General features: G+C 40.6%; 1 protein-coding gene across 1 annotated transcript; it reads right to left on the bottom strand.

Annotated features, from left to right (window-relative positions):
• Positions 1 to 1,314: 1,314 nt before the first annotated feature.
• rnf139 (ring finger protein 139) lies at positions 1,315 to 14,750 on the bottom strand. Its single transcript, XM_022220096.2, has 6 exons — positions 14,188 to 14,750; positions 10,586 to 11,241; positions 8,796 to 8,943; positions 8,591 to 8,697; positions 6,501 to 6,752; positions 1,315 to 4,400 (listed from the first exon to the last, which is right to left on the bottom strand). Exons 1-6 carry the CDS (start codon positions 14,348 to 14,350, stop codon positions 3,618 to 3,620), a joined length of 2,109 nt encoding a protein of 702 aa, XP_022075788.2. The 5' UTR covers positions 14,351 to 14,750; the 3' UTR covers positions 1,315 to 3,617.
• Between the last annotated feature and the right edge of the window lie 131 nt (positions 14,751 to 14,881).

Raw genomic sequence — 14,881 nt, 5'->3', positions numbered from 1 at the left:
AGGCCACCAAGACACCTGTCTCCTCCTGAAAAACAGGAAAAATAAAAGCAAGAATTAAAAAGTTGAAAAGTTTTAAATCGATTTAAAATGGCACGGTGTCAAATTCAAGCATGGACTAGGAGAGACGTTTCTAAACACTCTAAGAATTGACCAGGCAAAATGGAGACTTGACTGGATTATATAAAAATAAAATCAAGTCACAGTTTTTTATTTAGCACACTTACATCTATATTGTTGCTTATGGTAATTTACAATATTAGGGATTAAAATCCTAGAATTTATTATATATATATGTGTGTGTGCGTGTGTGTGTGTGTGTGTATAAATATGTGTGTGTTTATGGATACATATCATTATTGCCACCATATGCATGCTGCAGATGGGGAGGTGCTTTTTCATTTTATTTTTTGAGTGTTAGGTCATTAGATGTGTGTACTTGTATTTTGTCAAGTCCTGGTCCGTACCTCTAGCTACAACCTTTCTCTAAGTGACAGCACTGATATACTGTGCTTAAACAACTACTTAGACTACACTGTAAAAAATACTCCATTACAGCAAAAAATGTAAAGGTATGCATAATCAGGAAAACTGACTGTTATGTTAATGTATATTGTATCATCTATTATTATTCATTCCTTCATGTGTATGAATGTACCAGCATGGTTTTAATGCAGAGATAATTTTAAACAATAGTTTTGATTTCATGTATTATACTTCCTGTACTTTTGTTTAGCATTGTTTAGTTTGTTTTCATGGGTTAAAGCCATGTATTCTTCTTTTACTGCTATTTAAGTTTAAGTGTGTCTCGTGTTTAATGTGCTTTGACACCCTTAAAAAATTAACAGTTGTCTCTCAACTAATGCATGCATTTAAAGCTACAAATATTTGTTTTCATTGTAATTACTTAAAGATTACAATAATCACTAAAAGAAATTCTACGGAAACAGAACCATGACAGGCTTTAAAAATTATTTTAAAAGTTAACTAAAACATATTTTCTGTTAGTTCATCTCTAATTTCATGTAATGATGGGTTAATGTTATCTGAAATGATGCATAAAAAGGTCATAAGCTTTTCACAAGCTTGTTTAACTGCTGATCTCTTTACGTAAAGAGATCTTTACGCTTTCACAATCTGGTGAAATACTACCATCTACTGGTTTATTGAGCCACCTATCATTTCTAAATAAATAGTGAAATCACTGCAATTTCATTTACTGTGGATTTTGTTGAATAGTGTATATACTGAATATTTATGAACTCGAAGACGCCATTTGAAGGTGTCGGTGGTGATATTGAGGATACAGTCCAGCCGCAATATCAAAGATGATTTTATTTACATAAATCTCTTTTTAAAACAAAAGGCAAAATGAACAGCTTTTACCTTTTAAAAAGCTTCCAGAACAATCAAATTCATAATCAAAGTCCTTCATAGCTGAAACATGTCAAAAGCACAGCTTTCTCATCGTATTTGACCCCCGACACTTTCTCATCGTCAACAAAGAACTTTACAGATTCGTCGCAGCTTATTTTCTGCCACCAGTAATTACAACAGTAATGAGCATGAGTTTAAAGGGAAACCTTTAAAACGTTCAGGCTGTGGAAGTCTAAACAACAGAATACTCAGTTGTGCTTGAATGCATTTAAAAAAAAATTCACAACGAGGATCTCTGTAGTGACCGAGGGATCCGTGTTGGCCAAAAAAATGGGGAGTAAAAAAACATCTCCTAAATATTTTCTGGGGCTTTGTTTTGTGACAGTGGTTTGACAATTGGATTAATGGGACATCTACTTCTGGGGAGCCGCTACTCGTAGCTCAAAATGGCGACAAATATCACAGATTATAGGAACAGCTTTAGGAAATGGTTTCTCAGAGGTTGTTCCAGATATTTTTCAGCTTTAAGTCATCTTCCTGCCCTGCAGCGGAACCCTGAGACTAAAACACAGTTAGAGCCTTTGAAAAAGTGCAATCATCATAGTTTGATGCCCAAGTTGGACACAATGACAAATCTTCCATCTGTGCCAGTGATTAGAAACAAAAAGGTGCATTTACCGAACAATGTGACATCCACCTACTACTATCCCCAACAAAATAACTGACTAACGGTTCCTTTTTTTTCCCCCTTTTCAAGAAATACAAGCAGACAAAACAAGTGGCACCTTTCATACTGTATTTTTCTAATGCTTACTGCATTGAGAAACTAACTATTTTATCCAATACATTTGTGTTTTTTGGAATACAGCTTCAAATGTGGCTTCACCTCCAAACCAGCACATTTACCACAACCAACCATTTCTGGGTCCGACACAAGCATTTAGCCAAACTAAACACTGATTTCAGTGAAAGAGATTTATGGAAAAGTAGCATTGTTGGAAAAAAAAAGAAATTCATTGAAAACTCTAATCTGGAAGGGAGAAAGTGTGCATGTGTTTGTTTCATTATATGTACAACAACGTACACAAATGTAAGCGAGGTCACACAAGAGACCAGTAGTAAGTAATGACAAGAGGTATATCAGTGATTACAGTAGCAAGTCACTTTTTTTAAAATCAGACACACCTCTCTGCAGAGAAAGCTGCTTCACTCCCCCGCCTTCATTCTCTCTCTGGACTAGTTCACAAATACTCAGTTTGCATGTTTTTAAGGACAAAAGTGTTGTGCGAGTGTACCACAAACATGAGCTGTCGTCATTCTGCAAGTCAGAGGCTGGTTTATGAAGAACTGCGAGTGGAATCGATGTTTGAAACGCACACAAAAAAAATCCTTGTGAAGCCAAGAAACCAGCCATCGACCACAGTAAATGTCACTGACATAACAAAAAAAAGTTATCTTGATGACCACAACCATTTTTGGCAAAATTGGAAAACAAAGTAGTGACAGCAGGTTTCAAAGGTTAGCTTCCAACTATTTCTGCACTCCAAACTCGCAAATCTTGCAGATTGACAGAAGCTACAGTTTGTTTAGTCGCTCCACAGCTGTGCCGTTAATAAACACTCCAGCTTTTTTCGAACACGAATCGCATCTTTAAGACATCGTCTGAGCACATTTCATGTCGGCAGGCACACACACACTCTATCCTCATACACACACACAAGTATACATCAGGGCTGCATAAGTGACAAAATCTAAAGAAAGTTTGGCTTCCTTTTTTGTTGTTCCGCTCACAAGGACAAAAAGTTTCTACGAGGCAGAATCTCCCAGATGCTGCTGCAGAAAATCTGATATTTTACTGGAACTTAATGATATGTAACAAATTTGAGGCATTGGGAAATTAATGCTATGAAGACAGCTGTGCCCTCAAAGAGAGATGTATGTCAGGATCTCCAACAATTTGGGGAAAAATAAAGGAGCGATATGAGTTTTTGGTCTACAATACGCAGCCCCAGCACACACACTCGACACACACACAGAATGAGAGCAGCAGTTACTCTTTCCACGAGCCCTTATAGAGTAAAACTCAAAATCAACCGAAAAGACACTAACAAGAACATAAGAGAATAACATCCCTGACATTTTTCAAGAACAAATTAAGATGTTGAAGTTGTGTTTTTAATAATTATTTTTAACTTAAATATAATAAAGATCTACGTATATTTCTCTCTATAGATCTTCTCTCGTCAGTCCTCGGTGGAGTCTGTGTCATCATTGATATAGTCTTCTTCTACTGGCGTGTTGCCGTTCTGAGTCCCCCACTCGTCTTCATCGTACTCTATGCTGTCATTGTCCTCCAGCAGGTCGTTGTCGAGCTCCGCTACTCCTCCTGCAGCCTGAGCTCCGGCCGCTGCTCCGTCCACCGGCGGCTCGGCGGCTGGCTGTCCGTCCTGGTTCTCGCCTGGCACTGGCGGTCCTGCAGCAGCGGCGTCCTGCGGCGCTGCGTACCCGCCGTTGTTGTTGGAAAAGGCAGCTCTGTCTCGGCTCTCCTCCTCAACGTAAACTCTCTGGTGGCACATGGGGCACGTGTCCTGGATGTAGAGCCACTTCCTCAAGCACAGCGCGTGGAAGTAGTGGTGGCAGGGAGTGATGCGAGCCGACGTGGCGAACTCCTGGTAGCAGATGGCGCACACGTCCTCGATGTCACTCAGCTGGTCGCCGCGCACCTCCGGCAGCGAGTTGATCTTCTTGACAGCGGTGCGGCGGTTGATGAAAGTCTTCCAGCCATTCTTGGCCTGCAGGTAGATGTTGAAGTAGGCGTGCAGGCACATCATGCAGGCGCGGATCTTGCTGCCCGACTCGAACATCATGGTGTAGGCGCCGTTTCCGAACATGATGACGCCAAACAGGAACTCGATGATGTTGCCTGTGGAACGGACATAGTAGACGTAGTCATCCAGCTTCTCCCACAGGACATTGGAGAATCCATCAACCATGAAGAGACCATAGACCGTCAGAGACACCACCACCTGGAGAGAAGGAGGGAGAAAAAAAAGAGCCAGCTTTAGCATATAATAATTACACACAATACTTAAATACCACGTTTCAAGCTTAGATTCTCATGAATCCGCCGGTATAAACCACTTTCAGATGTGATTACCACAGCGGGTGAGAAAAACACATTTGTCCAACAAAAACAAATATTCATCCATCCGTTCTCTATACACGGCTTCAACGCACACAGCGCGACTCACATTTCCGGGTTTATTATTACACACAGAAAAAAAGATTCCACAAAAAACGGCCATAATCCAACCTTTTACATCCAGACAACACAAGCCAGTAAACTATTTTGTCCAAAACATGTCCTGAAGTCAGTATAAAATCCACGAATCGGTCGTTTTCAAGGAAATGCACCTCCCGATGTGCGTCCAATATTCCCCGTATTTTTCGTCATTTTTTAAATTTAAAAATAGAATATTAGCGATTTTTTGTACTGAAAACGGCTGGAATTGACTGAAGCTTAAAGGGTTAAGACCCGACACAAAAAGTTATTAAATGTTAAAGTCACCGGACAGAGCTGTTTAAGAACCCCTGAGCAAAACTGAGAAACCGTACTTGACAACTGACTCCTCTAATATGAGATGCACTAACTGGTCATTTATTTCAAAGACTCAGTGAGTGAAACATTAGCAGACACAGACCATATAGTGCTCACAAACACTGACAGTATAACTTTCCACTGAAACTCGGAATAACCCTCTGAACCCAAATATCCACTAGGAGGTCAAAAAGGCATGTTATCTTTAAAAATTTATACATTATTCAACGTTTATCAGAGAGAATTTCTGGATTTTCAACTTTCCAATGGTTGCTGGACTAATAACATGTGATGTGCATCAAAGCTTTCAATAGTGATACTTCAAAATCACTTTATTCAACATGGCCCATTTAAGAATTCACCATAAATAAATCCTTTGCATTAGAAAAAAAAAACTTGCAACTATCACCAAAGTGACAAAAAGTCAGGGACTTCATCTGCACTGCAGGCTGTGTTTACACTTGGCTAAGAGGAGGCAAGTGTGGAGCAAAAGAAAACATACATGATTGATACAGTAAGTACCGTAAACAAGGAAGCAAGCTGCCAGCAAGTTGTTGAAAGATACATCAGCATGGTGAAATATCTGTCTGGGGTTGATATTAGTAATGTAAAAAAGGCTACTTTGTAGAGGCTGTAAAAATGCAGAGTAATAACAAAATATCGTCTGTACAGGCGTAATTTTTTCCAATGCTGGCAACACCTGGGAGTAGCTTGAAAAATGCTGTACACTGTTATTCCAGTTTTCTTCATATTTTGCTGATTAATAAAATAAATTAAACTTTTGTTTTTTATGACATTATAACGTTATTAAACTGTACAATAGACATTTTTGTATTTCCTCCACTTCTACACATAGCTGTACTGTTTCAATAGAGGTGCAAGAAAAATGCAATGAAATAAGAGCCCACAATGAGTAAAAATGTATTTAAAAAAAAAATAACAGCCAGAAACTGCTTAAAAGTATTAGAAAAGATAAGAAAACACAACCGGCTGACTACAATTCTGGGTTAAATCATAGTCATAAATTGACATGAATCAGAGAAGTAGTTAAAGATCAGAATCTTGAAGACAGAGATTTTATGAGTTCTTTGCTTCTGTTGGTCAAGCTAATGTTTTCCTTCGTTTCACAGCAACCACAAGCTGAGGTGGCTGCGTTTTTCTTGCAGACACATTAAAGCAAATAGTTTATCATTCTGGCTCGTAAGACAACTGTCAAATCAGCCACAGAACAAACTACGAGTACATTTTATTTCTCTACCTACATGTTTTTATTTTCCAATGACCTATGCCCATTTCCAACCTGTTTACATAAATCAATGTACCAAGGTCTTGAGAAGAGTATTTTAAATGTACACTTATAAGGGAGAGTAGACAGGTAGAAGTGAAGTAGGTTAGTGGGCTTAAAAACGACACTATTTCAAACTATGAGGGCTCGTAGAATACACCAACTCCCAAATTGACAAAAGCTAATAGGAGTTTGTCATTTTTGATCAAACAAATTGAACAAACTTAGATTGACCGTGCTCACCTTGAGGCAGAGCTCGACGCAGAAGGCGGTGACGGCGAACAGCCAGGTGTTGAGGGCGTAGTGGTGCCAGAGGGCGTAGCTGAGCGCCACAGGGAGCACGAACAGCGCCAGCGACACCAGCAGGACGGGAAAATGGCGGCGAAAAGAGGAGACGTGTGACGCACTGAGGGACATCAGGACGGGGTCGGTCATGCCGTGAATGAAGTGCAGGATGGCTGTCAGCAGAAGGCACATGTTCCGGCTCAGACGGACCTTTGAATTAAAGTGACACAAACTCTCAACCACTGATACATTTGTGTAGGTAGGCAGGTGGAAATTAGAGAATTTGAAATATGGGAATATTTGCCACAGTATATAAATGTAATGTTACAATAGACCACGGTTTGGAGTTGGGCTTCAACTAATAATTATCATTATCAATTCATCAGTTGATTATTGATGAAAACAATCAAAACTCTATGGCAAAAGTTGGTCAATGTGCTAAATAACACTAACATGCACTCTGCTCAGAATCAACATAAGCTTTACTTTCTGTGATGTAGGGCTGCAGATAATGATCCTTTCATTGTCAACAAGAATAGCATTCAGAGAGTGCAGTACTCCATATGTCACTTCTGACCTTCCCTGACAATTTCATCCAAATCCGACAGACAGACAAACAGACGCCGATTGTCACACAACTCTGCCATAATTTATGTGGTGATCATTGTCTTGACGAAAAAATTAGTTGTGCCATCACTAAATTATGGGAAAATGTTTAAATAATTGACTCTGAAAATCAAAGATGTTTTCCTCATATGTCTTGTTCTGTTCACAACCCAAAGAAATTAATGGATTGATTGTGTTTAATTTGTCATCTTTTCATTAGGTTAGCATTTTCTTTTTATCCAGCAACTTCGTAAGGATTGTTAAAAGACAAAACCGAACAAGAAAACCTAAAATCAGCCATCATAGACCACTGCAAGAGAAATGACAACAACATGGACTGGGACAAGGGCAGAATCATAACGTCAGAGGCTAACAAATATAAGCGGTAAATAAAAGAGGCCACTGGAATCAGGAAGCAGGCCAACGATTTCATGAGCCGGGATGAAGGGGCCTAAACCCTCCCGTACACCTGGGATTCCATCCTCCAGAGACCATCGGATGGTGAGACACGTAAAGGTAATAACAGCCTTAAATAATCCTTTCAAAGTAGTGGGATAAAAAAAAATGCTAACCCAAAGAAATTTAGATTATTGATAAAGCGGAGGTTAAAAAAAAAAATTAAAAAAATTATATTTATCAAGGAGGAATGAGAGAATTTAGACTTTGTTTTTCAATACTTAAATAGATGAAAATGGACAGTGTTTAACCCTTTAAGCTTCAGTGTACCGCCGGCGGTACACCTACTAATTTGCATAGGAATTTCAGGAATGTCCGACGGGTGCAAACGCGATTATACAAACACTATACACCGATGGAAAGCTTAGATTCTCATGAATCCGCCGGTATAAACCACTTTCAGATGCGATTACCACAGCGGGTGAGAAAAACACATTTGTCCGACAAAAACAAATATTCATCCATCCGTTCTCTATACACGGCTTCAAAGCACACTGCGCGACTCACATTTCCGGGTTTATTATTACACACAAAAAAAAAGATTCCACAAAAAACGGCCATAATCCAACCTTTTACATCAGATGACAAGCCAGTAAACTATTTTGTCCAAAACATGTCCTGAAGTCGGTATAAAATCCCCGAATCGGTCGTTTTCAAGGAAATGCACCTCCCGATGCGCGTCCAATATTCCCCGTATTTTTCGTAATTTTTTTTATTTAGAAATAGAATATTAGCGATTTTTTGTACTGAAAACGGCTGGAATTGACTGAAGCTTAAAGGGTTAATTGAACAGTTGGACTAATATTTGCATCTCTGGGTTGACAAGATGGACAAAGTCGCATTAAAAGTCAAGTCATCAACACCAGAGTAAAGCAGTCTAACAAAATAAGAAGATGAAGATTCAGAAACTCAGTGACTATTCAGCTTTCTTTCACACATTCACAGTAATCAATCCATCAGTCCAGTGGGAAGCAGCAGTGACCTACCAAGCGTTCCTCAGGGTTCAGGCTGCTGAGGCCGGTCTGCAGAGCCAAGATGAAGAACAGAACAGGAGCTACGAAGCCTAAACGCTTATCCTCCTCTTCTGTTGAACCTGAGAGTTAAACAAAGATTTAAAAAAAAAAAAAAACCCACTCAACTCCAGAAGCATTCATACAGTTTGCACACAGACTTACTGTGCAACAGTCATACCTATGAAAGCCAGGATGCTGAGGCCGAGGTAGTGTGCAACAGAGGAGATGACGGCACTCATCCCCAGCACAGTGAGGGTGGAATCACAGCCAGAGATGATCAGGTTGCTGGTTAAATCCCAGAACACGTCCCAGCTCAGCAGGTAACCCTGAAAAACAGTCACAGAACTGCATGTTACACTTGAATTCCTTTTCACATTTAGTCTACACCCCTGGACTATACTGCAATCAGTCCACAAGTCCATCGGCTGGTGCTCTGTACAGGAAACTCTTTCCTCATTTTGCATATTATATATTAAACAAGTAGCCTAGCCGCGCTAGACCCATGTTCTGAAGGCACAAGGGTCTAGGGCCGCTCGACAGGGAGGGAGGCGGGCTAAAAGGTTGTCTTTCAAATCATTCTGCAGCAATTGGGTAGGTATACAACCAATCAGCACAACAAATAGGCTGACGGAGTTCCTAGAGCGCCGGATTGTGGCTAAGTCCCATTAGCTTCCCAACCAGCTGAGCCAACTGGTATATTAAGGATTTGCCATATCCCGTCGGCATAAGTCCAAATACGTCTTTCTTCTCAATGAAACACTTCAGTGCTGTCCTTTGTTTATCTTTCAAGTTGAATTTTAGCTTCAAATCTTTAAGGGCTGTGGCCAAAGCCGAGTCGAAAGATAACTGTTTATTGTGCGCCGGTTGTTTCTGTCAGAATCGTCGCGCCTCTGTCGTCACTTAGTTACGCCCGCCTTCTGACTCTACACTTCATGGTGATTCGTCCGGCCAGTTTTAGGAGAATCCAGCCTGGAGCCTTATGGAGGGTAACTAGACCCACCCTGGCAGAGAATTAAATTCGTTGCCGTGGGTTGTCTAGCGCGGCTAGGCTATTAAACAAGGTTACTGCTGGTCAAATAAATATTAACTTTTAAAGATGTTTTGCCACCAACCAGAATGCCATTCCACACATTTTAATCAAAGAATTGCATCTTTAAGACATTGTCTGAGTACATTTCACGTCTGCAGGCACAAACACACAAACACTATTTTTATATGCACACAAGCACAGATTAGAGGTGCACAAGGGACAAAATCTAAAGAGCGTCAAAAAGAACAAAGTTTCTACGAGGCAGAGTCTCCAAGATGTCGCTTTCTAATCAAATACTAGTCAAAAAATGATGGAAAACAAAAAAACTAAACTTTTAAGTATATGTTTTTGTGACATCTAAACATAGATCAAAGATTCCAAGTAGGGTTGCAGCTATCTACTATTTGGCCCACTAATCGAATAATCAGATGCCTCCATCTCCATTTTGCCTTCTGTGCTTGGCATGCACGTCAAAGCATCAGAAGCAAAAGTGAGCGTGCTGTGCAACAGCAATAACCGTCCTGGTGGAGCACGGGCAGACATCCATGCTGTATTGTGCAAATCTAGTAAAGTGTAGCATATAGTGGATTAAACGGTAGAAAATTTTGCCTTGAAACATTTCAGTAATCAAATTAGTAAAGAATCATTTCAGCCCTAATTCCAAGTAATCATAAATCAAATATTTGCTTATTGGCCACAGACGGAACTGCCAGTCCCACAAATTAATGGCTAGATAATTCAAATTCATGCGTTTCAGTGAAGATCGTGTTAAAATAAACTGTTGCCTGTTATGAAATGATGATCTACAAAAAACTGTAATTAACAAATACTACAGTCTACGAGAAAAAGAAAAAACATACTTGTAGACCTTTGAAATGTAAGACTTTTTAAAATCATTCCTACTGCAGATATCTGAAGGAAGTGAATTTAGTGCATACTTGTGCATCAGAGCTCCCGTCTGTGGCGCCTCCTGTAGCATCTCCGCTCTCCCTCCTCACCGCTCGGACCACGTAGACCAGAATCAGCGCTTGAGCAGTGACCCGGGTCAACCAGAACACTCGCAGCACGTCGGGGAACCTGATCCTCTTCCATGTGTCCTCTAGCAGCAGCTGAAGGCCGTAGATCCTGTACATGTGCCGTACAAGCAGGTAGACATAGCGGCAAGAGTAGTAGAACCACTTGAGCCTCATGGCCAGGCAGACGGCCGTGTTGAGAGCCAGCGCCAGGCCCGAGAACACCGCCACCAGCTGCCTGACATCAGCGGGAAGCTCTATCATCAGCCCCCACAGAGGGATCATGATGTCCAGGACGACCAGCGCAGCAAACACCGACTGGAGGTTGAGCAGGAACACGTAGCCGATGCCGAAGACAAGCTGCACTGCCGCCATGCCCAGCCACAGTGTCGGCCCGTTCCGTGGCAGCAGTCGGAACCCCAGCGCTGCTTTGTAGTAGGCGCTGTAGAAGTCTATGTGCGAGGTGGCGTAGTAGTTTATGAGCACCGCCGCCATGCCGAGGAGGACGGCGAAGAAGAGGGTGTAGAACTTGAACAAGGCTTTCTGGGAGAGCAGCAGCACCACGCTGGAGATGAGAACACCTGGGAGACACCACAGACACAGTCAGAAATGATGAAAATTACATTATTGCATGAAGTAGAAAATGAATGACAGAAAATTACTGATTGTAAGATGGTCCGATTTGGGCATTCAACAACAAAACAACACTAAGCGTTGCTCATTTTCAGGTTAGGAATGTGAACGTAGCAGTCGGGGAGAGAATGAGACAAAACATAAACAAGATTAGGAGGAATATAATCAGCTTGAAGCAGAATAATCCTGACAGGTCAAAGGCAGAACAGAAAATGGGGCAAAGCAGGCACAAACATTACCTCAGACATAACATGTAGGCGTTTAGTTGCAAATCATGGTCACAAGACATCAAATCAGACAGACAAATGAAGGGAAAAAACTTTGGCACAAGCTAAAAATGAGCTGCCATGAGATTAAAGATTTAAGCCTCTAGAACTAAATGGATAAAATGAAACACCTGAGCCTCTACTGGAAGGGAATGCCACATAAACAGTGTGCACTTGTAAACAAGCACCATAATAGAACAAACGCTGATTGGCTTTGGATGTGGCGAACCAATCAGGTGCCACAGACTGCCTTTCTGCAGTGGCATCACCATGACAACACTGAAAAAAAGTTAGATTAAATGTCTTAAACTTTGTGTCCTGTTGTACATTTCTGCACAGATTTTATGAAAGGGTAAATAAAGCTGTTCATTATAATTCCTACATCACTTTAGTCTTGGGTTCAGTTTTTCTATTGAACTACCACAAGCTATTTTAAAAGGTAGAATAAAGCAGCCATTCATAAAAACACTTAGAGAACTTTTATTCCAACACTTTAAGTCTTACACACAACATGAAAACATGAATGCAGAATTTTACTGTGTGTGTGTAAACAACTAAACTGCATTATCTTGTTTCATGTTCCCATTGAGAAAAAGCTGCAAATTTCTGTTCCTGAGCAGTCAAAAATTATTTACAACCTACTAAACCTAATTTACTTAATAGGAAAGCTGCAATAAAACAATATAAATGATAAACCTGATGCAATATAGGTATATAAATTTCAGTACACTGAGGTGGACTGTCTAGCTACCACGTGACCCTTTCAGTACTTCCTGTTTGCATTGCTACCTTGAACTTAGGTCCCTTCATGTTTGTTTGTCTAGGTTGACAAGTGCAACTTGTTAATGGGGTCTCTGTGGATGCCTTCACTTGAATTTATTCAAACACTATTGCTAGAATTTTGTATTGTATCACTTTTAAAGTCTTGTTTTTGTTTTAATTACAATTACACCTGACACTGCGCTGGCTTTTTGAGCCACTACTAAACATAAATGAGGGTAGATTAAAGAAACATGAGATCTGATCGTTGGCTGACCCACTTTAAGGGAACCTTATTTGGCCCCCTGCCTCTCCAAACCTAAGCTCTGCTAACACCAGCAGCACCGTCGGAGGGCCTGATCTGCTCAAAGGTCTACAAACTGTAAAACAGTTATGTAACCTGCTCGCTGACTCCAAGAGAGAAGAGATTAGGTGTTTTCCTGAATAATAACCTTCTGGTCACAGTGCATCAGACTGAAAAATGCAAACAAGGCTGGAGCATAACTGAATTTAACATCCTCACTTCGGAAAATGCTGAATAAAAAAGGTGAATGTCTACATTAAGAAAGTGAAACCTCACCAACATTAGTCATTGTCTTAACATTGCATTAACATTTATTATACACAAAAGAATCAACTTAAGTTTTACTTTTTCCAATATAGGACTGCAACTGTTATTTTTATTGGCAATTAAGCTGACTATTTTCTGGATTAACCAACGAGTTTTGGGGTCCAAAAAGTGTCAAAAATAGTGGAAAATGTCAATCAGTTTTTTCCCAAAGCCCCAGACGACATCCTCAAATGTCTTGTTTTGTCAACAACTAAACGATATTCAGCTTACCATCACAGAGGAGGAAAAAAACTTAGAAATATTTAAATTAAAGAAGCTGAAATCAGAGAATTGGGACTTTTTGGTTAAAAAATGAACTATTCTGGATAATCAGTTATCAAAAACACTTGGCAAATTGACAGCTATTCAGTTAATTGTCACAGGTGGTGTGTGGTTATTGGATTGGATGATTAATTTGTCCATCAGCACATACACACCCACCAGTACTTCAGACAATTTGTTAGTTACTCAAGTAATTTTTAAGTAAAAACTTAAAAACAAACTACATATTCTGGACTTCTGGATGTTGATAAAACAACACGTAAAATATCGACCTGGGCTTTGAGGTGATGCGATCAACACGATCTTCGGGTATGCTATTATTGATCAATGAATAAAGGATAAAATTTAAAAAAAAAAAAAAACGTTAGTTGCAGCCCTAAATTTAATCTCTAAATCCATTTTTGCCATCCTCTTGTGTCAATCGCTTGTAAAGCACTCTGAATTGCATTTTATTTGGTTGAGTCATTTAAATTGCAGAAATTTTCTGTATTTTTTCATGTTGACAAAGAATATCAGCCATAATATCCTCCATAGGTAAACTGAGTCCTATACAGAGTTTAGACAAGAATATGAGCTGTCTGGTAGAAGTTAGAGTAGACATTCTGACAGGCAGACGGACGGGCTGCCTGAATATCCTCCACAGTTACTTTGAGGACATCAGTCTCAGCCCAGTGGGGTTACCAAAAATGTCACAACACCTGTGACTAACTACCTGCCATTAGCTGTTAGCTAGTCAGCCAGCGAGTTGACAGCGTTGAATTAGAGTGAATGAAGTTGAAGACAAACTAGTAGGGGCCGTGTTTCCGCCAAATCTACCTGTATTTACATTATTGCTTGCAGGTAAATCGGCTTTAGCCGTTCTGATAGGTGACATCACAGTGCTGACTAACGGCTGGGCTAGCTACAGTTAGCCTGCCTAGCTTGTAGCTTGTTGATGACAGGCTCCTGTTCTTGACTCTGCGCATTAAACTACTTACCCATGACTCTGACCAGCACTTTGGCCATCGCCCCGGCCCATCCCGAACCAGGGTCGTAGTAGGAGTTAAAAATGGCGTCGATAATAAAGATACAGGGAACTCGCAGAGCCACATCCAGCACCGCTAAGGCCTGCTGGCCTATCCGGGCTTGAGTGGACGCCATACGGCTTCAGCAGAGGGCTTACAGTCCTGGTGAGCCCCGGATATCCATGTAACGTTAAGACGACTCCCTTCAGCAGCCGCCCCTCGTCTTTGATTTCGCTTTGCTTGACGTTACTTGGCAGTTGGCAACCTGCTGCCATCCGCCATGTTCCTCCAGCGTTAACCTCCTGTTGCTTCTTCTTCTTCTTCTTCTTCTGGTGTTTAATGTGAAGTTCCTGCACCCGTCAACGCTGTTACCGCCACCAACTGTCACACCTCGGACTCCCCTCTCAGATCGTGTGTTGTCCACTGTCACCAAAAACACGACAATATCTTTTAAAATGCCATTTGCTATTAGCTTTGGCTGCTTTGGGAAGACCGCAGAAGTTGCTAGGCTGTCCGACGTAAAGTGACGTTTCGCTCGGCGTCAGTGGGTGTGGCAGCTGACGAAACAAGACCGATACTAAAATTGCATACTAAATACAGTTTCATATGGCACTCCTAAAAACAGTTTTTTGTTGTTTTTTGTGGTTGTCTTCAACTTTTAAGTGTT

This window comes from Acanthochromis polyacanthus, chromosome 11 (genome assembly GCF_021347895.1).
Source record: "Acanthochromis polyacanthus isolate Apoly-LR-REF ecotype Palm Island chromosome 11, KAUST_Apoly_ChrSc, whole genome shotgun sequence".
Classification (NCBI taxonomy): domain Eukaryota; kingdom Metazoa; phylum Chordata; class Actinopteri; family Pomacentridae; genus Acanthochromis; species Acanthochromis polyacanthus.
Note: the sequence above shows the minus strand (reverse complement) of the source record. Positions and strands in the feature narration are given on the sequence as shown.